Source organism: Monomorium pharaonis, chromosome 6, assembly GCF_013373865.1.
Source record: "Monomorium pharaonis isolate MP-MQ-018 chromosome 6, ASM1337386v2, whole genome shotgun sequence".
NCBI lineage: Eukaryota > Metazoa > Arthropoda > Insecta > Hymenoptera > Formicidae > Monomorium > Monomorium pharaonis.
In genome coordinates this window covers 21,801,410-21,829,409 of record NC_050472.1, presented here as the reverse complement: position 1 = coordinate 21,829,409, position 28,000 = coordinate 21,801,410, and the positions used below count along the sequence as shown (strand labels likewise).

Genomic DNA, 28,000 nt, shown 5'->3' with positions numbered 1-28,000 from the left:
TAACAATCTCTCATTCCATCGAGAACCGTTTGTGCGACATATTCGTTTAGAAAGGTGCTGTGAAAATCGGATGCCTCAATCGTTCGCGATATACGTGTAACCAAGTCTCACTATATCAAAATTACTTCGTTTAAACGTAACTAGTATATTAGGAGAAGTGAAACAAGACACAGTATTATTGGATACAATATATTTTTGCTTATTTGTATAGACAGAGTAACGGACGTTTAAAATTGTGAGCTATAAAAAAGTTATACAAACCATGAAAAAACGATAATACTAGTCATAAATGTGATAAAACCTTTAATAAAGGTAAGTACCATTAATTTTTTAAGAATAGAAATTCTTTAATTAAAAAAAAATGTCATATTAATAATATAAATTTAACTATAAGAAATTTTTGAAAGCGTTAAAGTTTACGAGAGCAACACATACTCCATGTTTTATTCAATATCTACATACACGTAAAAAACGGGATAAAATGTATTTTTATGTTTTATTATGTGCTTATTTTTTTCTTTTACGATAAAATAAGGCAAATTAATGCATTTAAACGTAATATAATAGATATTAGTGCGGTGTAATTAGTTGATTACTAACAAACTAAAAAAAATCTTTACGTAATTACATATACAATTCTTTCGTACAATTTGAAAGTACAATCATCTTTCAGATGAGGACCTTTCGAAGTTATTTCTTATTTTGTACTCTAATCACGTTACTCAGTGGAAACGCAGCAGATAAGTCTCCATTTCATGATGGTAATTCTATTTATATTTTTTATTTAATTAACTTATATATTTTATATCAATTTCTTTATTTTTTAAATATTATTTATAAAAAAGTTAAAAGATACATACAAAACTTTAAATTATATAAAAGTATACATTTTTGTATTTTTTTCTAAAATGAAAAAGTACGGTTTATCTACTTTTGTTTGACAATAATTGTCTTATTTTTATAAGATTACGTAAATAAAAATTTTTGTTATAAATTTATAGTAATAGAAAATTTTACATCTAACCATTTTTGCCCAAAAAATCTGTACATATATTTAATATGAAATTAATATAAAAATCTGTATATATAATTAAATTAGTGCAATCGAGTTATTAATTATTTTATACAGAATTATATACACGTAACTCCGATTTTGCTAATTTTACAAAATATCGCGTTTTTTTTTTGTTTTTCATATATAGTAAAATTGTATACACAACTTATATAATATATTCTGCAGATATACTTACGAAAAATGCGGATGTCTCACAAAATGATGTCTACCCTGACTACAGATTACCAACAAAGATTAAACCCATTTCGTACGAGATTATTCTGAGTCCAAATTTCACGGACTTTACATTTAACGGTATCACAAAAATTAATGTCATTGTAGCACAAGAAACTAAAAGTATTACGCTACACGTGGGAAATATCAAAATCGAAACAGTGTCTGTTGTGCCCTTTCGTCAAAATGAACTTTCGATTTCTTATGAGAATATTACTGAAAAGTACACTATTACTCTTCCTAAAACAGTCTTAGAAGATGAGGAATTATTAATTGCCTTTGAATACAATGGGATCTTATCCGACAATATGATCGGATTTTATAGAAGTTCTTATGTCGATCAAAACGGAAACATTAAGTAAGTGTTACAATCAATATACAATCTATTTAATAACAACATTATGTAGCAATAAAAAAAAATAAAAAGTACACGCTATAAGTATTATCTCCAATAAATATCATAATGATTTCTAACACAAATCTCTGCGTAAAAAAATCACAGATGGCTAGCTGCTACACAATTTCAAACGACACATGCGAGACATGCTTTTCCATGCTTCGATGAACCGAGTTTTAAGGCAAACTTCTTAATTCGCATAGTAAGAGACGACAATTATAAGACCATTAGTAATATGCCATTGGAAAAATCTGAAAAACTGTAAGTGTAAAGAAAGTATAACTTTCTAGTGTTCTTTCCTTCTGCTTCGTCGAATAAGCTTCTTTGCTTTAAAATACTATTATACATTTACTTTTAAGGGAACCGGAATCCAATAGGACCTGGGATATTTTTAAACAAAGCTCGCCAATGTCCACTTACTTAGTGGCCTTTATCGTATCGGAATTTAGTTCTCTTCCTCCTGGAGAAAGTGTTGGAAATTACTTTAAAGTATGGTCCAAACCACTTACCATCAATCAAGCTGATTACGCTTTGAAAGTCGGCACTGATGCCCTCGAACTGTTTGAGAGCAAATTCGGGCGTAATTTATTTCCTAAAACGGACATGGTGGCCGTGCCTGACTTCTCAGCCGGGGCCATGGAAAATTGGGGATTGGTTACATTTCGCGAAAGTCGAATGCTGTACGACCCGATAGAATCATCGATAGCAGCGCAGCAGAGCGTGACTTCCGTGATTGTTCACGAGTTATCGCACATGTGGTTCGGGAATTCGGTGACACCAGAATGGTGGAGCTACCTTTGGCTTAGCGAAGGATTCGCCAGATATTTCCAGTATTTTGTTACCGCGGAGGTAAGAGCAACATTTAAGATTTTTTGCAATTATCGAATGTAGTTAAAATACAGGATTGTGAAGTAAAGCATTACTAGTAACGTTGTTACACTTACTATTACTTTTTTTTAGTAACAATTGTTAGTTTTTCTGTCCGTAACAGTAGCGATAACGTCGTTATATATTTACAATAATAAATTTGTCGTTATTTTTGTTGTTATTTTAAATAAGCGTATAATACAGACGTATGGACTTGCAATTAATCAAAACAACTATAGATTTTGTATTGAATTGATCAAATAGCAACATAAACAAGTGAATGTTATTCTAAATTTTAGAATCTAAAAGAAGTCATCAAAATTTCGCTTAAAAAATCAATAAAAGAATAACAAATTATTACTTTCTAAGTAACAGTATCACATTACTTTTTAAAATTAGTAAAGAATAACAATAACAAGTTATGTTCTATCAAAAAAATAATGGTAACATATTAGCTTAAAATAATGTTTCCAACTTTAAAATATAATTTTTAAAAAATATTTAAATATTAAGTCTAAGTAATTTTTGTTATAATTCTAATTTTATGCAATTTATATAATTATATATTACATTAACATTCTTAAAAATAAATTATTTATTTATATTTTAATATTCACATCAGAATTTTTTTTTAATGTAAAGTTTTTTTAGTTTTTAATATTTTTTATATTTTTGTGAGAATATAATTAATAAATATTGTTTTTATGTTCAAACATTTATTTTGTTTTAGCTTAATCCAACATGGAACATGGAGCAACAATTTGTGGTGGAGCAACATCAATCTGCATTAATAGCGGATGGTCTAGAATCATCTCTTTCGATGACTCGAGACGTTTCCAATAAATCGCAAATTGCAGGAATAGGAGACACTATTACTTATAACAAGGGAGCTAGTATTGTTCGTATGATGAGCCTCTTATTCGGAAACCAAGTTTTCGGAGACGCAATAAAAGAATACATAAAATCCAAGTAAATATTACAACATATTAAACTATATTTGTTGTATTTTTTAAACAATTAATTTGCTAATAATGTTAAATTTTAAGATATAATTTTTGCAAATCATGTAATTTGTTGTATAAAAACAACTGATATAATGATAGAAAATTATAAGAAAAAGAATTAAATTAATTATTTTTATTAATGTCTTATTATTTTAATTAAATATATACATTTTTAATATTATGTTTACATTAAATTAATATTATAACATATATATTATAGTTGCGCAAGACACTGATTTATTACTATTTGACTATCTATATTATATTAATTAAAAATACTTTAAATTAATATTTTTGCACAAAATTCATGTCTCTTTTTCTTGACGTAATAAAAAAATTACATTATAATACATCTTCTAATAAATATATCATGATGTAATTTCTAGTGAAAACGGATTGGGCCATCCAGATAAATTATGGCAAGCAATACAGAAAGAAATAGAGAATCCAAAGATACAGAAAGGAATAGATAAAGATTTAATCATTAATGTAAAAGAGGTAATGGATACTTGGACTACAAAACCCGGATACCCCGTTATATCAATTGCCATTAATGAGACCGGACAAGTGACAATTACTCAAGAACGCTTTCTTCTGAGAAACGTGGATAATACTCCTAAAGATATCACTTGGTCTATCCCACTCACGTTTGCACAAAACAAAAAAGATTTTGAGACTGTGAAAATCAAACATTTGCTATCTGAAAAAGAAAGTACCGTAAACCTCAAAATTGATCCAGAAGGATGGACCATATTTAACGTTCAATCATCAGGTTGATATCAAACAATGTTTTTAGTCATAAAAGTAGAATTAATAATATTTAATATGTATTGATTCATAATTAGACTATTACTATATATTAATTATTAAATTCTTATTATTTGATAGGACAAATTATTAAAAAAAAGAAATATTGTCGTTAAAAGTATTAAACATAAACGTTTGAAATTAAGATTACAGATTCTAAAATAACTTACATAAATATTTTATAGTTTAAAAAAACTTTAATATTTTTATTGTACAGGTTTTTATCGCGTAAATTATGACACTCTCGGATGGCAGAAAATTATTAGTTTATTGAAAAGCAAAAAAATGGAAGACGTTCATGTATTAAATAGAGCTGGCATCGTAGATGATTTGTTAAATCTGGGCAGAGCAGGATATCTAAGTTACAATATAGTTCTGGAGGGGTTGCTTTATCTTCAAAAGGAAACAAATTACTTGCCTTTGAAAGCAGCACTTAATGGTTTGGAATACCTAAATAAGCGATTTTCAGGACATACAGAAGAACACGCCTTACTTAAGGTATATTTTTGTTAATTACATACAGTATACAAATTTATATATAATTAAAAAGTAGACATAATTATTTAATTACAATAAAAACTGCTAAACTATTTACATTATCTATTATGTAAATTTGTCTTAGCAAATTACAAAATAACTTTTTTTTATATAAAATTAATTAAGTGCTTATTTAAGTAATTACAATTTTAAACATATTTGTATAAATTTAAATACAAAAAGAAAAATCTATTCATAATTTTATAATATTTATTTCATATTTCTAGTCATATATCCTGTCTCTTCTCGATAACATGAATATCCAATTAGGCTATAGAGAAAATGAAGATGAAAATGAAGAAAGATTAAATGTTCTGTTACGACAAGAGATAAATAATTGGTTCTGTAAATTTGACGATGAGGAATGTGTAAATATTTTTACAGAGAGATTTAAAAAATGGAGAGAATATGATAACACCCGGTAAGAATATACAAACGTTCTTTTATTTCCATTACAATTTCCACAGTACACACATAATATGCATATAAAATTTCATACATTTAAATTAAGTAATTTCTATTACATTTACATGTAAGCATTTTGCTGTTATTTGCCATTATTATCCTATAAAAAGTAAAAACATTCCAGTTTTTACACATAATTTTAAGAAAAGAATTATTATATTTCTTAACAATAATTTAAATAGTTATAATATAACTAATGTCAAATTGTTTAATATTCTACAGTTTTAACCCGAATGAAAGGCCCATAGCGTACTGTGTAGCCATAAGACATGGCACTCCAGAAGACTGGGAATTTTTATGGAACGAATATGTTAGTTCCAATTATCCGACTGATCAAATAGTGATTTTAAACGCTTTGGGATGCAATCGGGATACCACTATCTTAGAGAAGTAAGACTTGTACTCTAAAATATGATAAAATGTTATTATTTCTTGAAATATACGAAAGTATTTTCAAATGTTTTAAAATACCTTAAGGCTCTACACTTGTTATAGAAAAAAATTTTTTATGAGCGATTTAAATATTTTCTAATTGACTATATAAAAAAAACAGATATGTACATTAGTATGTTTGTAATAATAATTTAAATTTTTTAACAATTTTTGATATCTACTTTTACTTATATAGTCGTAGCAATAATTCAAATAGGGTAAACTAGTGGTACGATATAATTATCATCCAGATATTGTATACGTGCTATATATAATATTTCACTTAGAAAGTAATTATTTTTAGGTATCTGAAATATGCCATTACCACTTATGACAAAAACAACCCAATTCGCAAACAGGATAGTACAGCTGCCTTCGCTGCCGTTTATAACTCTGGTCTGCTTGGTGCTGAATATGTTCTTGATTTTGTTGATAAGTACCACAAAGACATGGAAAAATAGTAAGTTATCTTATAACGCAATGTTTTCGCCATATATTAACATTAATTTATAAAGAGAAGTAGGATATTGTGTTCATAAATAAGTATATTGATATGTGCTAATATGCGTTATTCATATAAATTATTTTTTGTAAGATATATTTCTTTAAATTCTTTTGGATTATACAAATTTAAATAAATGATATCAAAGAGCGTACATGAATCAAAGAAAAGAATCAAAGATTATCTCTACATTGATTAATAATCATGCGATCCTTTTAGCTACGGAGGACAGAGTACAATAGCCACAATCCTCGATGGAGCGTCACAACGTCTTTCTACCAACGAATCAGTGACTAAATTCGAAAGTCTTATAAAAAAACACGAAGAAAATTTTGCGTCGATTAAAGACTCTCTGGATTACTCTTTAAAAATTGCCAAATATGAATTGAATTGGTACAACGATTTTTCGACATCTATAATTCAGTGGCTAAAAACATATGACGAACTCAGATATCCTCTACCCTCAAATATAATTCCTAAAAGTTACGTTATTTCCCTTACACCTTATTTGGAAGACGATTTTCACTTCGATGGAAAGGTGACGATTGAAGCCGACGTTAACCAACCGACAGATCAAATCATTTTGCACTCGTCAGAAATTAAACATCGTGAAGTGAACGTGAAAAAGAAATCAGGATCCAATTTGGAAACACTGCCGATCAAAACAAAACGGGTCGTAAAACAATATGACTTCTACGAAATACATCTCGAAAGCAAACAACCTAGTAGAACACAATTGATCATTGAAATCGAGTACACAGGTCACTTGAATGCGACAGAGCATCGTGGCTTCTACAAAAGTTCTTACGTGAACAAGACTGGAGGACTGAGGTAATATTAAACATTATCGTATTTACTAAATTCACATCTAGTAATATCTATTAAGAACTTTTTAATTTCTTTTCTGTTTTAGAATTTGTTAAAAATTTTAAGGAACATTTTTAATAATTAATGCACTTATTATTGTTTGTTTTTTTATAATTTATTTTACAATATGCTTTGACAACAATTTTATTAAATTTTAAATAACCACTTTATTACAAGTTACATAAAGAAATGTAAAAGGATATAAAATATAAGTTAAAATAACATTTTTCTTTATTTCTCTTTTTTTTTATTTATAACTAAACTCTTGCATTAAATATTTATCTTTAAAAAAATATTTGATATACTAGATGGCTTGCAGCCTCACATTTAGAACCCGTTGGCGCCAGAAAAATGTTCCCTTGCTTCGATGAACCAGCACTGAAAGCGATTTTTACTATACAAGTTAATGTGCTGGCAAAGTACCAGAAATACTATGCTATTAGTAATATGGAAGAGGACAAAGTTGATAAAAGGTATGTGTAAATTTAAATGTATTTCTTAAGGATAATTTAATTAAAAGTTTACTTTTACAGCAATTGCTTAATTAATATTTAATTTTATTATTACATTATTTCTTCTTTTTATCTTGTTTCTAATAAAAAATTAAATATGACAATATATTCAATATTTTTTTATGTACAGAAATGTGTTTCAAAGATATTGTTTTAAGTATCATAAATATGACTCTTTAAAAAAAAAATATAGTCTTAACAATGGAACATATTACAAGCGCATTTGCCATTGTAAAAACAAAATTATATAATTATTATAAATCTTGTCGAAACACAAAAATTAAAATCACCTTTTAACAAATTGTTACAGCAATAAAGAATATACATCATTCATCTTCACTAAATCAGTGCCAATGTCGACATATCTAGTGGCAGTTATCGTTTCCGATTTTGAATCTAAATCAGCTGAAAGAGATGGAACTAAATTTGCTGTATACGCACGTCCTAACGCCATCGATCAAACTGATTACGCTCTATTCGTGATGGCTCCATTGATGAAGTTCTTTGAGACAACATACAACCAACCTTATCCGATCTCAAAACTTTTTATGGCAGCGTTGCCCGATTTCTCATCAGGTGCAATGGAAAATTGGGGTCTTTTAACATATAGAGAATCAAGAATGTTATATGACGAGAACCACTCGCCAATCACAAACGAACAGGATATCAGAAACGTGATTGCTCACGAAATCTCTCATCAATGGTTCGGAAATTTGGTCAGTCCTCAGTGGTGGAAGTATCTTTGGTTGAACGAAGGATTTGCTAGATACTTTGAATATCACGCCCCAGCTCGTGTACGTAATTAAAACACTTCGCCAATTTAATATCGATTTATAATACAAAATTTAAATCTTTAATATATTACAAAGTTTTATCAACGAGAGATTCTTTTAGAAAATTTTTTTAGATCTTAAACACAGAAATTATATTCTTCTTTAACATATCTTTATACATTTTAGTGCAATAAACGTAAATAAAATAAATATTAAATAAATTAAATAAAAATACTACTTCTATCTAAATGATAAAAATTTCTTTAATCAATAAATTAATTATTTACATTCTGTAATTAGGTATTTGACGACAAGACTTTGGAATCGCAATTTGTAGTGGACCAAGTACACTCTGCTTTCAGTGCAGATAGTTCCAAATCTACACATCCCATGAGTTACGATGTAGCTACTCCTCGTGAAATTCGAAGTATATTCGACTCAATCAATTATGCTAAAGCTGGTAGCGTATTAAGAATGGTTGAAAAAACATATGGAATCGAACTGTTCGATAGTGCATTAAAAGACTATCTTGAAAAACGGTATGTAATAATATTATTATTTTATAAATTAGGAATATTCTTTTTATTAGTTCAATTAAAAAATTCTCTGATTTTGATTACATAACAAATGTAAAATGTTTACTAGACTAATTATTATAAATAAATGTAATTAGAAGTGTTTATTTAAGGATCACAAAATATAATTAATATTTAAAAAATTATTTACATAATTACATTAATTGCTATATTAAAATTTTTTACAATATAAAAAAATTTTAATTAATCGAATAAACGTTTAATAACTAAATTTTATTTTAAAAAGTAAATTGTGATAAGTAAGTACAGAAATAAAGGAAAAATACAACCTATGATTTTATTCAATAAGATGAAAAAATATATCTCCAATATAAAGGCAAAACAACTTAAATATTTATTTTGTAACGAACACTTCCGTTAAGAAGAAAAAAATCCCTTTTTGATTCATTTCTTAGGAAAAACGATGTTGCTACTCCTGAACATTTATATGCATCACTTCAACAAAAAATAAAGGAAAAGGAACTAAACGATGAAATCAAAGATATCTTAGACACATGGACAACTCAATCTGGCTATCCTGTCGTTAGTGTCACTGTTAAAAAAGATTCTATAATTTTACAACAAAAACAATTCTTTCTTAAAGACGATGAAAGTAATTCTGATGATACCATATGGCACATTCCAATCACGTGGGCATCAATTCAGAATAAGTTAGAATACTTTAATACCACACCGAAATTTTGGTTGATTGAGAAAAAACAAAACAAAACAATAGAAAATCCATCAGACTCACTTTTAATATTCAACATACAACAATCAGGTAATTAAACTAAGCAAATTAGAAATTAACATAAACTGCAAAGAATAAATATAACTATATAAAATTTGAATATTTAACAATTTTAAATACATCTCCATTATTCGATTATTTTCAATATTTTGAGAATTTGCATTTACATATGCACAAATTTGTTTTCAGGTTATTATCGTGTAAATTATGACAAAGAACATTGGACGAAACTAATTAATTATCTTAAAAACGAGGATATTCAAACAATTCACGAAACCAATCGTGCAGCCTTAATTAATGATCTTATGAATCTTGCAAGAGCAGGCTACATTGATTACAAGACTGTTATAAATGCTACAATGTATTTAGAAAGAGAAGATAATTACTTCCCATGGCAAGCATTCTTCAATAATCTGCCTTATTTAAACAATCGTTTTGTAGGACGTGATATTGAAGGCTTATATAAAGTATGTGAATTATAATTAAATAAATGCTTGTCTCATAATTAATAAACTTTATATAAATTAAATATTAAATTAATATTTTTAAAAATGTTTTAATTTATTACTATCTTATGTATAATTATTGAGTTTGTTTTAGACTTTTTTATAAACAATATATCTAAAACAAAATTAGAAAATTAGAAAATCAAAGAAATTTAATCATCTCAAAATTTTACGTTTATTAATTAATGGATAACTCTCAAGCTTTGTGTTCTTCCTATTTAAATAAAGTTTCTTGATTATATCTTGTTAATATATTTTTTAATCAAATTATATTCTAAACTTTTTAATAAATTATCTATTTGTTATTTTATAAAAAATTTTATAAGGAATATATTTTACAGAAAGAAATAAATATGTATATCTTTTTCAGAAATGGTTAACATCATTAATAGGTCCACTTTATGCACGGCTAGGCTTTGAAGATCGTGAGAATGACGACAATCTGACTAAAATGTTAAGAATAAACACTCGTAAATGGGCCTGCAAACTAGATATAGCAGATTGTAAATTCATTGCTGCAAGATATTTTCAACAAAAACAACATTCCGGAACTAAGTAAGTCCAATAACAAATCAAAATGTTTATTGCTTCGCGTAAACTATATAGAATGATTATATTATATAAAATCTTTATGTGTAATTGTATAAAAAAGAATAAAAAAAAACAAAGATATAAATCAAAAGCGACATATATATATATGTATACATATGTAATATTGTGTACATAATATGTATATATAATATTGTAACAATTAAATTTTTGACTCTCTTACAGTATACCACCAAACTACCGCGATGTCGTCTATTGTACAGCTGTGCAAATGGATAAAACAAATAATTACAAATTCCTCTGGCAGGAATATTTAAAAAGCAATGTTACCATAGATAAACTCGTTATTCTCAATTCGTTGGCTTGTTCAGAAAACAAAGATGTTTTAGAAGAGTAATTATTACTTATATAATATCTTCTTTATTATCCGTATCAATTGTTATAGAAAGAAAAAATAATAGAATAGCATAAATTACATCTACTACTTGTTTTATAAAATACAATTTTACAAATTTTTTAATGTTTACATTCTAACTAATACTCTAATAATTTTAATGACTTTCTAAAAAAGACAATTTATTAAATAATTTTAAAAATAAATTGCAACGTTAAATAAATTAAATTAATAAACAATATGTATAAATTACTAATCTATCTCTTGCATTAAATTAAGATTATTACGGGAAACGGTCAAAGAAAATTCACAAATACGATATCAAGACAGTGCAAAAGTATTCTCAAACGTTTACGATGCAAGTTTAATTGGCGTTGAAGCTGTCATGACAGTAATTAAAAGTGATTACGATAATATATTGCACCTACAGTAAGTAAATAACTTTGCTTAATAATAAAAATGATAATAATGCAATATAACATATAATTTTTAATTACAGTTTCAATGATTTTACAAAAATTGGAAATATAATAAGCGCTTTGGCAAGCAGATTATCTACTCATGACCTCTATAATCAGGTAATTTCTCATATTATTTACATTTTAATTATTGTTATTTAATTAATTTGCAAAAGAAATATTTATTTATTCCAATTTTTAAAAGATTTTTATAAATAAAAATATGATTAAATAATCTTTCCACATGTAATTGTGATATATATTTTATTAAATATTAAGTTTAAAAATGATTTATATATAATTATTAAATAAAACACTTACAGTGAGTAAAATAATCAAGCTTTATTTAAATTTGTATAAACGTTTAAAAACATTAACTCTTCAAACTCATTAAAATCTGTCCTAGTAGAATTGTCCTACTATAATTTTAATAATTTATATAGATATTTTATTTAAATATGGAAAATTCTTAGTAAATTGCAAATTAATATTTTTGATAACTTTTATCAATATCTGTTTATGACATTTATTTTTTACTCGTAGTATACAAAATTACTTAATTGGTTGGGTGACAAAGAACCTGAATTAAAAAAATCCTTCAATTCTTACTTGAAAACGGCGATATATGAATTCGAGTGGTACGAGAAAAAAGTACCAATAATTTTTGAAACATTGGACAATCTATTTCCAAGCATTACGTACCGTTTGCCGAAGACACTTGCTCCAAAATTGTATAACGTGTATCTCACACCTCATATGGAAAAAGGCGTCTTTGAAGGAAAAGTAAATATATATATAACAGTTGAGGAAGATACTACATTGATAGCTCTCAATTCTCACGAACTTAATATCTTAAACATAAAAGTCTTAAGAAATGACAAAGAAATGCCTTGGTTGACTAATACGACAAATATTCCACAACAACTAAGAATATATTTAGCCAACTTTGTACATAAAAATGAGGAAATAATAATAGAAATTGAATTTAGCGGGGTTCTTAATGATGATATGAAAGGATTCTATCGTAGTTCATATCTCGATAGTAAAGGAGTACAACAGTAAGTACAACATTTATTATATGTAGAAAGCAATAATACTTTTTTATATAATTATTGCGTTATAGAATGCAATAATATTTCTTTATATAATTATTAAAAGAAAAATTTATTAAAAGTAGATAAAAGCAATTTTGCAATTTTATTTTTTAACTTTCCAATTGAACTTTTTTCAACTCTCATTAACTGTACTAAACAGCATGAAATTAATAATATTTTAATTAATTAAAATACTTGGTTTTTTATTTTTACTTTTATTTGTAATTTTATTAATTTTACTTTTTTATTTTTTCAAATTTTATTTTAATATTTGTTTATTCTTTTTTATAGTTGGATAGCTACAACACAGTTTGAACCTACGCATGCTAGACAAGCTTTCCCTTGCTTCGACGAACCAGCATTTAAATCGAAATTTCAAATTAATATTCAGAGGCTAAACCATTACAACTCGTTAAGTAATATGCCACTCGATACATCAGTTCAAAATCCAAAGTAAGTGTGTAAAAGTATATGAACAAACTTAGACATTTATATTTTATAGGTTTTGTAATACAGTATAAAAGATACATAAGTTAGTTTATGTTGCTTTAATTATATGTTATTTAGGGATACTAAATATACATGGGACATATTCCACACGACCATTGTCGATATGTCAACATATCTGGTAGCATTCGTTGTCTCTGAATATGAACCTGCGGTTCATCCTGCAAACAGACTTAACGTATGGGGCAGATCGGAAGTCGCTCCATATGGAAAATATGCTCAAAATATTGGAATGGGAATTATTAATGCGTTAGAAAATATTACGGACATTGACTATGCTTTATATAAGCTCGATTTGGTGGGAATTCCAGATTTCTCTTATGGCGCAATGGAGAATTGGGGCCTTGCTACTTTCCGGTAATATAATTTTTTATTCACGATTGTCGTAATATATCAGCTACTTGTATTTTACATAATTAGTTTCTTATACTGTATATGTTACTGTCTTATACTTATAACAAGTTTCTTATACTGTACTTTTTTATAATACTTTTTAATAAATAATTTGATGTCTTTATCAGTGAATACGCACTTTTCTATAATGAAAAAGAAACCACATCGACATATGAAAAATACATAATCACTATAATAGCGCATGAACTTACTCACATGTGGTTTGGAAATCTCGTTACTTGTGATTGGTGGGATTACATTTGGCTCAACGAAGGTTTCGCGCAATACTTCGAATGGTTTGCATCTGAAAAGGTATATAATAATATTTTTATAAAAGAGAAATCATATTTTTTACTTCTATCTTTTACAAGTAATTTTTTTCTTTACAAATTTAATTTACCTTTTTTTAATTGATCAACAGTTAATTTGTTATAATTCTTACAAATAACAAATACAATAATTTACCTTATTTTTCTTAGATACGACCAGATTACCATTTCATGGATCAATTCGTGGTTTACGAATTACATCCTGCTTTGTTAAAAGATGCTTCGATTTCAACACACGCAATGACAAATCCCGTTCAAACACCGGAAGAAATAGCTGGTATTTTTGACTACGTCACTTACGGCAAATGTATGTATAATATCATATCATATAAAAACCGCAATATCGAGACACATAATGCATAACACACTTAATCAAGAGATTTCTTATTAAAAATATTCTTTCCCTACTTTTAATAAAAAATTTTATTACTGCCTGTGCACCGAAAGTAATCCTTTTCTCACCTATCAATTAACATTCAAGGACCAACATTTTAACGCACAAGTAACAAAAATTATTGCGTACGACATGTGCGAATGGCTATTGTCCATATGTAGAGGTAAACGCGGTGCTCGCCTTCGACTTGTGCGTCCATTTCCCGCACTTACGGATAATTAGCTCGACTCGATCACCGCACTTGTTGCACAAATATCTATTGTTATATAAATAATATAAAATTTTATAAATATAAAAATTTATACAAAGTACAAAATTATAATTTTTGTAAAATTTTTTATTAACTTAAAAACTTATTATTTAAAATATAATTTATATCAAAACGACCTGTTATTTTACAACTATAATTTAATTTATAATTAAATTAAATGCATAGCTCAACATTTTGTAAAAAATATTTTATTTTTAATATTTAATATTAATAGATTTATATGTATTTTTTTAGCTGCCAGTGTCTTACGAATGTTCTTCAATGCATTTGACGAAAAGGATTATATATCGGCACTCCGTGATTATTTAAAGAAACAAGAGTTTCGTACGGCACTTCCCACAGATTTATGGAAAAGTTTTGAAAAGTACGTATCAATACCAATTGAGAATAGAAAGGCAAACATCGAGGAAGTTATGAATACTTGGACGAATCAACCGGGATATCCTGTCGTCAATGCTACATTAAATAATAATATATTAACGCTTACTCAGGTAACATAATATAGGTTTATTATATTTCTGGCATTTTTTCACGTTTGTTTTTAAAATTTCTTAATTCAATTTAATACGTTGTGTTACAGGAACGGTTTTTACTGAACAGAAATACCCCTGGTGATGAGTTCTATTGGATACCAATTGAAGTATTCGTTCCAGCTGATTCGTTTACTGTGTCTTCAGAGAACAAAATATCGATAGAACCAAAACTTCAGAGCGCATCTGCTGATGTATTTTCGGAGCAAAAAATACAGCTAGGACCAAACCTTCAAAGCACATTTTCCAGTGTATCTTCTGAACGCAAAATACAACTAGGACCAAATCTTCAGAGCAAATTTGCAGGTGTTTCTTCAGAGCACAAAGTAGAGTTACAACCAAATCTTCAGAACACATTTGCTGGTGTATCTTTAGGACAAAAAGTACAGTTAGGACCCAATCTTCAGAGCACATTTACTGGTGTACCTTATGAACACAAAGTACAACTAGGACCAAATCTTCAAAGCATATTTGCTGATGTTTCTTCCGAGCACAAAGTACAGCTAGAACCAAAATCTCAAAATATATTTGATGGTGTATCTTTAGATCGTAAAGTATGGCTGGGACCAGAACCTAAAAGAATGTTTATTAATCCTATTAACGACTGGTACATCGTTAATTATAAACAAACTGGTTTCTACCGCGTTAACTACGATCCTAATTCCTGGAATGCATTAATTAACAAGCTAAATAATAAAGGATTTGAAGCTATTAATGTCTTGAATCGTGCTCAAATTATAGACGATCTCTTTAACTTAGCTCGCGCTAACTACGTAGATTACGAATTAGTAATGAACGCAACGACATATCTGAAACAAGAGACACATCATTTACCCTGGAGAGCATTCTTCAACGGCCTATCATATGTTTATGGAAGATTTGAAAGCCCTTCCCAGCAAACTTACATGATTGATCTAAATCAATACGTTTTAGATTTATTGACTGATATGTATAATACAGTAGGATTTACTGATGGCGATTCCGAAAAGCATTTAGACAAATTAAATCGGGAAATGATTCTTCAATGGGCCTGCAAGTTGAACAAACCAGACTGTATAGAAAGGTCTAAAAATTTGTATGCAACTTGGCGTAAAAACAGTATTGAACGGTAAGACTTTAACAAATTTTGATAAAATTATATTAAATTTATAATACTTGTTTTAATTCTAAATGTTTGATTAATTTTTAAATTTTTAAATTGTTTTTATTGATTAACCTCAGCCTATACAAGAATTAAAAAAAGCTTCTATTCTAAACATTATAAAATATAAAACTTAAAAGTAAACATACTGGAAGTAAAAATAATTTAACTTAAAATTATCTTGAACAATTGAGTGTATAATATGGAAAATAATCTAAAAAGAATTTTAAAATTATAAACTTATATTTACTAGATTCTAAATAATTATTAAAAACTGAACAGACTAGATAAAAGATTAAATTCGTCCAATGGTTTAATTATTAAACAAGTTTAATTTACTTTGTTTTAAAATTTATGATTGTTATCTAAGATTTTCTTATTCAGAATTCCACGTAATGCACGACCAGCTGTTTATTGCACCGCATTAAAACAAGGAAACACAGATGATTGGGATTTCCTGTGGAAACAGTATTTAAAAGAAAACTTTGCAACCGAGAAAAAAATTATTATAACTGCACTTGGATGCTCAACAAATAAGACAGTGCTCCAAGAGTAAGTTTTTAAACAGAATATGCAACAACGTTAACCAAAATAAAAAAAATAAAACTTATTATTTTATACCAGTGTCATTTTTCTAGCTTATTTAATATATATATATGATAATTAAAAGATATTTAAAGAAATAATTTAGAAAAGTTAATTTAAGTTTTAACATCCTCAATAATACTTGATAAAATAATTAATTTAAAAATTAAATATAGAATTTGATTTATTTTATGTTTTTTATCAGTAAGTAAGTATTATTTATATCATAAAATTTGTCAAAATTATAAGAATTGCAATCTCTCTGATTACATGCATTTCCGAATCATAATTAATTGATTGATTTATGGATAATTTGTTTAAACAGTTATTTAAGAAAAGCTATCAAAAAGTACGATCCTGCCAATGCTGACATTCGCCGACAAGATGTTTCAGCAGTATTTACTTCCGTATACAGTCAAAGTAGAGTAGGAGTAAATGTTACTCTTGACTTTTTAATGGCAAATAACGATGAACTATACAACTAGTGAGTATCATTACAGTGCTATCTGCTGTAAATGCAATAAAATTCTTACGTTTGTATGTTTTCGTTACAGTTTTGGAAAATGGAGCGACATCGCAGACTTATTTGTTAATGTGGCATCATATATATCAGACCAGGAACAATACGACAAAGTATGATTATTCAGAATTTTTGTTTAAAGAATTTACAGTAACAAAACAAAAAAATATTAACTTCTAAAAAATAGATCGAAAAACTTGTTGATCAAAAATTTATTTTTGTATATTATATATTAACTGAATTTTTGTCATATCACAATTTTAAAGAATTGCCCTTATAAAAATATAATACTGACAGTATTAAATTGATCAGTAATATTTATTTTAAGTAATAAAGGCACTATTGTAATATTTTTAATGCTTAAAATAAATAATAATTACTGACCAATTTAATACTGTTTAGTATTACATTTTATAAAAGTGTAGCATATTATCTACTATTATTATATATTCTTATTAATTAATCATATAAGAAAGTCAGCTATAAATTAGATTAGATAATATCATCAAATAATAAAATGACAATAATGTATTCTTCTTTTTTTTAGTTGGTCCACTTTGTCGAACAAAATATAACTAAGTATCCTATAATCGTTAAACAAAAATTACGTTCCGCTATTGCTATTGCGGAAACCAACTTGTTATGGTCCAAAAATTACAGCGAAAAAATTGGACGATGGTTAGCGCAAAAAATGCCACCTCCGGAACCACTAAGTTCTACAAGGATAAAATCATTGGATATCGTTTCTACAATTCTCATTGCTTTAGTATCATATCTTTTAACCTATTACTAAGAACTAAGTTGAATAAAAGAATACATATATTTATATTATACAAAATGTAAAAAATGTATTATTGATTTATATTTTTCATTTAATAATTTGTTTTTTTACTCTAAAAACAGCAAAGTCATATATTTACTTTGTATATAATATTTTATTACATTTAATAAACAAAGAATTCTATCTTTAATCGAGCTTTGTAATTAGGCACAAGTAAATATTATATAAAATAACATAAATAATATATTATTTAGTAAACAATTTTTTATAATATTATAACCCAATTTATCTTAATTACTAATAATTTGAACTTGAAAAAATGTATTAAGTGAATTCTTACAAAACTATTTTATAAGATGTTAATATGCAAGATAAGGTGATATATATAGAATATACATAATAATAAATTACTTTGTACTATAATAAATAACTACATATTTTAATATAACATAGTAATATATTGAAAATATGGTTCTCTTCTTTTAATGTTTACTTAAAAAGTTTAAAGATTTGTAAATTAATAATAAAAAAATATTTCTGATTTTTATTACTAATAAATGTATAAAAAATAGATAAATTTTAATTATACATATATGAAATGTAAATACCCGCCAGTAATAACTTGTAATCAAAATATCACTCTATATAAATACACACAAGTAATAACTATTATATATAATAGTTATTACGTGTGTGTATTTATATAGGGCGATACTTTAATTATAAATTAAATTGTTTAAAAATTTATAATTTTATAAACTTATATTAGTAATAATAAACGTCAAGCAATTAATTTACAATTTTCCTGTTTTAACAAGAAAAATTTTAATTTGAATCCAATATACAATTATCTATAATAATATAATTATAAATTAATCTTTAGAAATATTTAGCCAAAAAAGAAAAAATAATTTAAGAACTTTAAGATAAATTTGCTTTTATATTATTTATTGTTACTTCTACTAGAAATTATCTCCCTTGTTCCTTTGATATCTAAAGTATAAAATTCATGGTAAAATTCCTTAAAACTTAAATTAATTATACCCGCAGTAACCCAAAATTTATTGTAAAAGGATTATTAATTTTATGACCATTTGCATATTTATTCAAATATTTAGACATAATCAAAAATTTGAACACACCCAAAACGCGTCACTCCGCATTGTTGACTATAAATGTACAAATACATTTATAAATACATGATACTCTCGTACAATTCAATTATAAACTATTATGCAATTTCGCTCTTTGTATTCCATTTATAATTTGTTATGTACAACGAGTCACTTTGGCAATACGATAAATTCGACCAAATATCAAACATATGAAACATTAAACTCAACTCACTCACAATTTGACATTACAGAAGAGAATCAAATAATTTTCTATTAGTGTCGAGCATTACACGATCTTCTTCTGTAACCAATCATAAATCTTCCCATGATACTTGTCTAACCATTGTATGTTAGATTTTGCAAGCTCTATCATTTGTAGCGTGGTTCGCGTTGCTGCACCAAGTTCAGTCAAATGTTCTTTTGCAAATACAGTCAACTAGAAAATAAAATATAACAAATAAATACATTGTAAAATTACTTTTTTCAAAAACAGCATTTGTTTTTCAAAAATTGATTACATAGGTATGTTTATCCATTTATTAAATATATAAAAAACTAATATTAATATTTACGTTATGTTTTCTATTTAAAATATTGTTAAACTTGTTTTAAATTATTTATTACAATATATACACTCTATTAATTTTTAACTTACGTCTTTTAATTCATGTATTGTACTTATTTTCCTTGTTGCGGATTTTATGATAGCATTAATACTTTGCGTTGACATTCCAAAACTGCAAATAATAAAAAATTTATACTGTATTAAGTTTTTACAAATAGATATAATATAATACAATCTAAAACAAAAATCTATAACAATGTAAAATATAATAGTAAAAAGTTTTGTTGTTTTCCAATTACACACACACACACACACACATACACGCGCGCAGAATTAATTGGCAATTCTAATTAATCATGTTTTTTACTTGTAGATTTTCTATAACAGTAACATATATAAAAATATACAAATACATAAAAATATGGAAATAACAGCTTACTATTTTCTAAGATGCGCCCATTTGTTTCTAAAGTAATTAAACGCAAGTGGTTGCCCAGCAACGTTGTATGCGACTAATCCGAAAACTTGAATTGCATCCTGCTTTCTGATTCCTGAGTTTTCTGTAAAAGCCCAATCTAAGTATCGGTACAGCAACCATATCTCTCTTGTGCACGCTAATGCTTCCAAAAATAGATTTTTTTCTGAGGCTATGTTAGTTTTTAAGTATCGTTGCCAAACGAATTCCCATTCGCTTTGTCCACCCATTCGAACCGCCGTGCAATAAACCACACTCTTTAAGTTCGGCGGAATCCTAAACGTAAAGTTTGTCACAATTACAAAAAATATATACGTCATATACGGCTTTATTACTTTAATTATTATAAATTAATTTTTTTAAAAACATAAAAATTAAAAATAAGAATAAATTAACTTAATTATTTTGAGTTAAATGCATCGAAAAATACAACAAGTGTGCTAATAAGTAATATATATAGTTCAAGGTTTCCCAAACTTGAATGTGCCGTGATTTATTTTTTAAAACAGTAAATGCTATCTCAACTAGGTTTAAGAGATATGAAAAATATAAAGAAAGAGAGAATAAGTTAATTATTTATTTATTCCACTTTACTTTTTTCTTACTAATTTTTAATTTTTTCTTAATAAATATAATTTTATTAATTTATCTCTCTCTAATATATAATGTATATGAGATATAAAGATGCGAAGAATTTTTTTATTTTCTATTTCAATTAATGACAGTTTTAACTATTGATCAAAATTATTTTTCATACAAAATTTAATAATTGTAATTTATTTTTTTATTTTAATTTTTATTACTGAAAGATTTTTCGCAACCCATACTTTGGGAATCCCTGATATAATTTTTAAATAATATATGAGAAAATATTTCCACTTACGGATTGCTATCGTCTGGATTAGACATGTTACTCCAACGCTTAAAGTATTGCATGGCATTCGTAATGCAATTTTCATGATTAAAGTAACATGCCCAATTTAGAACGTAAATTCGGGTGAAAATTGTCAGCTGAGAATCTTCCACTTTGTCAATAAAACCAACTTGCTTGTATACACTATCGAGTAGTTTTAATATGTATAACTAAAGAACATCAATGATTACAATAATAAAATATTACATGTATTTGATTTCATGAAACACCGCACTAATTATTTATTTGCCTCTGATAACTATTACTTTTATTACTTCTATTTTTTGTCCGATAAATACTTACTCTGAATTTATCATATCCTCGTGTTTTGATTAGCATATCATTGAGATAGTTCATGCCTGTGAAAGCTGCTGTCCAAGGCAAATATTCGGTTTCGTGAATCAAATAAGAAATAACATTAAAAGCAATGGTATAATCGAGCTTACCAGCTCTAGCTAAGTTAAGAGCATCATCGATCAATTGTGCTCGATTAATTGTCGAGATATTTGTAAAATTTTTCTTATGCAATTGTTTAATTATCATTTGCCAGTTTTCTATGTCATAATTCACTCTATAGTACCCTATTCGTATTATAAAAGTATTTTTTTTATTTTCACTATAGTAATATATGTATATATGTATACATATATATGATCCATCGTAAACATCACATCAAGATATAATTACCAGTTTCTTGCACATTGAAAAGTACCCACTGAGATGGACTCACATCTAAATTTTTAAGAATGATTGAACGTTCCGCTTTCATCCATTTTGTGGGTTGAGTGTTATTAAAATTTAATTGTTTCTCACTTGTATAAGTAATAGGTATCCACCATAATGGTTCCGACTTAGATGTAATTGTGTTGTTATTGTCAAGCAGAAAACGTTCCTGTAAAAAGCAGACGAATTTTTTTTATTTGCAAGTATTTCAAATAAAAGATATATTTGAGTAATTATAGTAAAAATTTTGTTCTTTCTCTCTCTCTCTTTCTCTCTCTCTCTCTCTCTCTCTCTCCCTCTCTCTCATTTATTTTATTTTTTTCTATAAATAGAATTTTAAAATAAACTAACCATATCTTATTTTGTTTTGTTGACTCAAGTACCTTAGATATATAATTAAGTATTTTTTACCTTACATTATATAATTATATTTAAGTATTATTTAATTTGTAACTTCACATACCTGTGTTAAAGTAATACTACTATCATTATAGTTTCGTGATACAGTAACTAGAGGAAAACCGGTTTGCAAAGTCCAAGTATCCATTATTTCTTTAACAGTTACATTTGGGTCAAGGACTTTGTCTTTATGAGCTTGAGTGGTCAAAGCATACCACAAATCATTCTGGTCAGCATTTTGATAAGCTCTATTTAATATAAAGAATCAGTTATTTTTTTATTACATAGAAATTTATTATAATTATATTCATATTTACAATTATATTAAAAAATTATATTGTTATCAATTCTAATTGTTATATATATATATATAAACATTAATTAACCTTTACTTACTTTTTATTTAAATAATTGGTCAGACCCTTCTTGAAAACTTCTGCAGTGAGAAAGTGGTCCATCATTCTTATTATGGTAGCGCCTAACCAATTTCAATAATATATAATAATATATAAATATAATTAACTTTAAATTTGTTATGTACACACAAATTATATACCTTTACTATAAGAAATCTCATCAAAAATTTCATTAATTTCATCTGGATTCCCAACTTCAACAGATATGGGATGGGAAGATTCCAAAACGTCTAAACCAAATACATTTTGAAGTTCAAGAACGACAAATTGTTCCAGCATTTTCCATGTTGGTTCCACCTGCACATTTTAAGAATATGCAAACATATTTTTATTATAATACATAATCTATAAAATATATTTAAAACGTCTTCAAAATATTAAACAATCTGTTATATTTTCTAAATAGAAACTTGGAAATTGCCAATTTATCAACGCTATGTTATATGTTATAATATGTAATAATTTTCACATTGCATGTGATATGTAATCCCCATATAAACGTACTGCATTCGTGCCAATAAATTCCATATAACTGGCAAAACCCTCATTTAACCAAAGATCCGTCCACCATTTTGGAGTCACTAAATTTCCAAACCATTGATGCGCGAGCTCATGAGATATCGTCATTGCTATTTCCTGCTTGGTTTCATTGGTCGCTGTGCCTTCTTCGTACAACATTGCTGTTTCTCTAAATTAATAAAATATCATACTAATTGCAAGTATTTCCGCACTTCAAACAAGTCAAAGATTTATTATAAACTTTTACTAACATTTCAAAATAGATTAATTGCGAATAAAAATATACGGCTCGCTTACTGTATTATAATATCTACTTGTAAAGAAATTTTTTTTTTTATTTCACGTATTAAGAATATTAAATAATTAGGTATTAATTCATTATCAATGTACTCGATGTTCTTATATACCTATACGTTATTAATCCCCAATTTTCCATAGCACCGGCGTTGAAATCAGGTAACGCGACCATATCCATCTTTGGCAAAGGAAACTTGATCTTGAAATAGTCTTCGTAGTATTTGAGTACTTTCGGTCCAATTTGCAAGCTGTATTGTGATTGATCAATGACATCGTGGCGCGCCCAAACCCTAAAGTTACCATCTTCTGATTTCCGTACGTCAAAGTCGGAAACGATAAAGGCTACTAAATACGTGGACATTGGTACTGAACTCTCATAACGATCCCACACATACATGTCCAGATCAGGCCTGATTTACCAACAAAAAAGAATGTTTCTTAAAGCTATATATATTACTCTCTTAAATAATAAATTTGTTCTAAAATTAATATTTTAAAAGAAATTAAATAAATTATTTGTTATCATCCACATTTTTACTTACAACAGAAAAATATTTTTCAATTTATGATCAAATACCTTTTTAATTGTTGTGAATTTAACATTTTAGACACTCCGCACTAAATAAAAATCTAAATTGCAAAGAGAGATCCAATAGAATCATGAACTTAATTGTAGTCACGAAAGTAATTCCAAAAGATAAATTAGATTTGTGAAACAACGTCAAAATAACACGAGAATATAATATACATTTACTTACACTGGAATCGGGTCCCATTTTCTAGGCATATTCGAAATAGATGTCATATTTATGGGACGCGCTATGGTGATCTGAAACTTGGCTTTCAAAGTCGGTTCATCGAAACATGGGAAAGCACGACGTGCATCTGTTGGTTCAAATTGAGTCGCAGCAATCCATCTATAATGCAGAGTTCAAATACTCTTGACAAACAGTCGATAGTAGGTTTTTGAGCCTGCACGTAAGCCAAACATGCAATCGCAGCAAAAATATTTAAAATATATAATCATTCGTTCAATTCGTTTTGTTCTCTAATCAAAACTCTTCAATAAGCCCCCGAGTATAAAACAATATTATACCAATACACACTACTATTCGTTGATAGTACACAGATTCCGTGAGAATACCTTTCTCTTAATCGGAATCACTGAAAGCCAATGAATAGTCACTGAGACGAATAATCACAGTTATAAGTATAGCATATTGCAAATAAAATTTCATTGATTCAGAACAGATTAAAGTTTCAGAGGTCTTACATATTAAATTAATAAATTTAATAAATAAAAGCTTTATATCAGAATGCACTTTAAATTAAATAAAACGTTAAATCAGTTAAAGCAAAAAAGAAAAAATTTACACTATTACCTAAGTTTCATTGAGACATTGTTTACCTCTTCTGGTTACCGACCATATACGAGCTTCTGTAGAAACCGTACAAGTCATCATTCAGTTGACCAATAAACTTGAGATGCACGACGTATTGCTTGCCTTTCTTTAATCTGTCTGATGTTCTAATCACGTAAAATTGTCGATCAGTATCATTTTTTTGTTCCGCGATCTTGATCTCGTTGCTCCTATTAGCCGATTGTTCCCTAATACTTGTAAAATCTACATCAATCTTCATGTCAACAGCATGCAATGTAACATTATACGTATCCATTGTCACGTTTATCCAAATATGGACCTAAACAAATCAACAATATTTGTGTTTTTATAAAGCAGTCTTTAATACAGTCTTTATTAAATTAATAATGTTGAGTTTCCTTCAAATGTCGCGAAACTTGAATACTGTATTTTTAATTATGTATAAAATTTCTTTCATTATTTTATTATAAAGTATCCAATGAATTTTCAAAATTATATATAAAATCTTTAAAAAATGCATAATTTTTTAACTCATTTAACTTTCTTTAGTTTACAAGGTATGCATTTAAATGCTCTACCTCGGTTGCAATTTTAAAAATCATCACATACTACAACAAACAGAAAAAGAACAAAAATAAAACTTAATAATTACAACCTGATAATTGCAAAAATATGTAATCTGCCTAAATCTAGCATATAAATGTAAAAAATGTCATTATTTATTACATACACTTAAAAAATGTAATGTATTTAATTAGATATGTAGTTGTGGACTGCCAACTACAGATATACTCAATACAATAATATATGCTATTGCAGTATCAACATTGTACTTGCATTAATAGCCAATATTATTGCATTGAGTATTTTATGTAGCTGACAGCCCGCAATTACATATGTTATTGGCTACTTTTTTTTCTGTGTACGTTTCCTCGTAACAGCTTATGCATTATGAATTACATAGTATGAAAAACATTACTAATTCTTACTAAAAAAAGTTGTTTATAACGCAATTAAATTCATATTTGTCTGTTAATAAAGATATTTACCTATAAGGTAAAAAATTTACCAATGTAAAACATTTTTTATTCATTACAAATAGCTTTAAATTTATAAGCATTACCTCGCCATGAAAAGTGAAGTTGCCCTCCCATATAAAAGGTATCAGCCATAACTTGTACAACTCGGGCACAATAGCTTTTGGTAATTTCACATCTATTTTTTTCGTTGTTAGATTCGAGAAACCTTCTTCGGTCTTTGAGCCAGAGCATGTCTGAACTTGGTGACAAGGTGCAAAGTAATACACCAATAAACCAGTAGCGAACAAGCCGATCAGGAAAAAAACGCCCAGGAAGATAGCACCACGCCAGGAAATCGAACAGTCACTTTTGTTTTTGAATGTAGTTGTTCGCGCGTCCATCGTCGTCAGAACCTTAAAGCTGAGTCATATTACACGTAAACTTGGTAACAAAGATATACATATGTGCATTTTTTAACTTTATTCTTCTTTCAATATTTAATTACTGCTTATCGTAATTATAAATAAGTGAACATTATTTTTTATTGTCTACACCATGAAATTATGATGTTCATGTTCTTTCTTTATTCTTGTTTATTGTTATATAACTGTATCAATAATAATGATTTAATTTTTTATCTTATTCAAAAAACATACAAAAGTTTTCGTCAGATCTTAGTCAACATGACATCCTTATTAGGATACTCAAGCGATTATTTGGGTAGTGCAATTGTCACTAATTCTCTTTAATCTTAATTAATATTTCTTCATAAATTTCCTTAAATGAAATTTGCAAGTTTAATGTACCCGACAAAATTTTAAATTAATGTATCTTTAGAATTAACGTAATTAAACCATGTTTTTCCATTTTAAAGATTAAAATTCGAATAAGAAATTATGTAACTTAAAATTATATAAGATTATAAAAACATTTATTATAAATAATTTATCACAATATAAAAAAAAATTTGACGCATAATTGAAAAATATATTTGATCCCCTAGGTCTGCGAATATCAAATGGAATGGAAGAATCTATTTAATTTGCAAATTCTTTTTTTATTATTACATTTAAAAATATTAAAAAGTTTAATATATAATGCTTGTTTTTAATTTTTTAAAAGAAATAAATTTAACAAATTTTATTAAAATAATATTAAAATTTCCACAAAATATTAAATATAAATTTTAATATAAATATACAAAATATAAAATTAAAAATGTAGACTTTACTTCTTGTATAGAAATTACCAGTATCAGCGTAATGTTATCGTATAAATGCTGCAGCAGAAGGTTGCACCTATAATTATATAAATAATTAATTTATATAAAAGTAATAAATACACAAATTTGTAAAAACGGTAGTAAAAGTCGCTTTAAATATACATATATAAACATCCATTTAAATTTCTTCGAAATACTTGATTGACCAATCAAACTAAAGAATTTTATTTATTAATTAATTAAAAAATACTTCGAAATATTTGTAGTATTTAATAGACCTTAACTAGGGATGATAAATACTTGCATATTTATATTATTATCTATATCAGTAAATGAATGTAACAATAAAAAGAGAAAAATGAAAACGACAATATTATATATAGACATTCATAATATCTTTTACAATGAAATGGAGTAGAAAAGTCGAGCTAAACACAATTGCAAAGATAACGCGATCGTATATTTGAAGTTGAAATGATATGCCTAACGATATCTCTTTGTCTAACGACGCAAAAAGAGGACATGCTCATTTAAATTTTAACTATACTTTACTCTTTTTTTCTAAATTTGTAATACGTTTTAACTGCAAAAAATGTTTTTATAAAAGATTAATACAATTATGTAATTGTAAAGAAATGCATAAACTACTTGGCCTCTTATTAAATAATACATGCTAAATAAAGTGTTTTTGTTATAATTATGCAAGAGAAACTTAAACATACCTAA

At 26.9% G+C, this 28,000-nt stretch overlaps 2 protein-coding genes across 2 annotated transcripts in view; one reads left to right on the top strand and one right to left on the bottom strand.

The window, feature by feature from the left end:
- Positions 1-5: 5 nt before the first annotated feature.
- On the top strand, positions 6-18,650 carry LOC105829586. The gene is made up of 32 exons (XM_012668569.3): positions 6-312; positions 674-761; positions 1,241-1,646; positions 1,791-1,946; positions 2,045-2,534; positions 3,283-3,521; positions 3,943-4,328; positions 4,581-4,861; positions 5,128-5,321; positions 5,588-5,755; positions 6,102-6,257; positions 6,519-7,130; positions 7,475-7,639; positions 7,989-8,472; positions 8,752-8,990; positions 9,443-9,807; positions 9,967-10,244; positions 10,654-10,838; positions 11,058-11,225; positions 11,506-11,655; positions 11,726-11,804; positions 12,228-12,742; positions 13,070-13,231; positions 13,346-13,642; positions 13,807-13,990; positions 14,158-14,314; positions 14,907-15,163; positions 15,253-16,310; positions 16,728-16,895; positions 17,254-17,412; positions 17,483-17,561; positions 17,996-18,650. Exons 2-32 carry the CDS (start codon positions 674-676, stop codon positions 18,239-18,241), a joined length of 8,571 nt encoding a protein of 2,856 aa, XP_012524023.2. The 5' UTR covers positions 6-312; the 3' UTR covers positions 18,242-18,650.
- A 657-nt stretch (positions 18,651-19,307) lies between these two features.
- Positions 19,308-28,000, bottom strand: part of LOC105829585 — a 42,661-nt gene continuing 33,968 nt past the window's right edge. Inside the window, exons 16-29 of the mRNA XM_028190777.2 lie at positions 26,157-26,472; positions 25,060-25,352; positions 24,410-24,568; positions 23,762-24,061; positions 23,340-23,523; positions 22,976-23,132; positions 22,816-22,897; positions 22,484-22,667; positions 21,985-22,189; positions 21,601-21,878; positions 21,268-21,467; positions 20,349-20,660; positions 20,000-20,081; positions 19,308-19,780 (exon numbers count right to left, since the gene is read on the bottom strand). Of these exons, the coding sequence (XP_028046578.2) occupies positions 19,631-19,780; positions 20,000-20,081; positions 20,349-20,660; positions 21,268-21,467; positions 21,601-21,878; positions 21,985-22,189; positions 22,484-22,667; positions 22,816-22,897; positions 22,976-23,132; positions 23,340-23,523; positions 23,762-24,061; positions 24,410-24,568; positions 25,060-25,352; positions 26,157-26,472 (2,902 nt within the window). The 3' untranslated portion in view covers positions 19,308-19,630. The remainder of the gene's footprint in view (positions 19,781-19,999; positions 20,082-20,348; positions 20,661-21,267; positions 21,468-21,600; positions 21,879-21,984; positions 22,190-22,483; positions 22,668-22,815; positions 22,898-22,975; positions 23,133-23,339; positions 23,524-23,761; positions 24,062-24,409; positions 24,569-25,059; positions 25,353-26,156; positions 26,473-28,000) is intronic.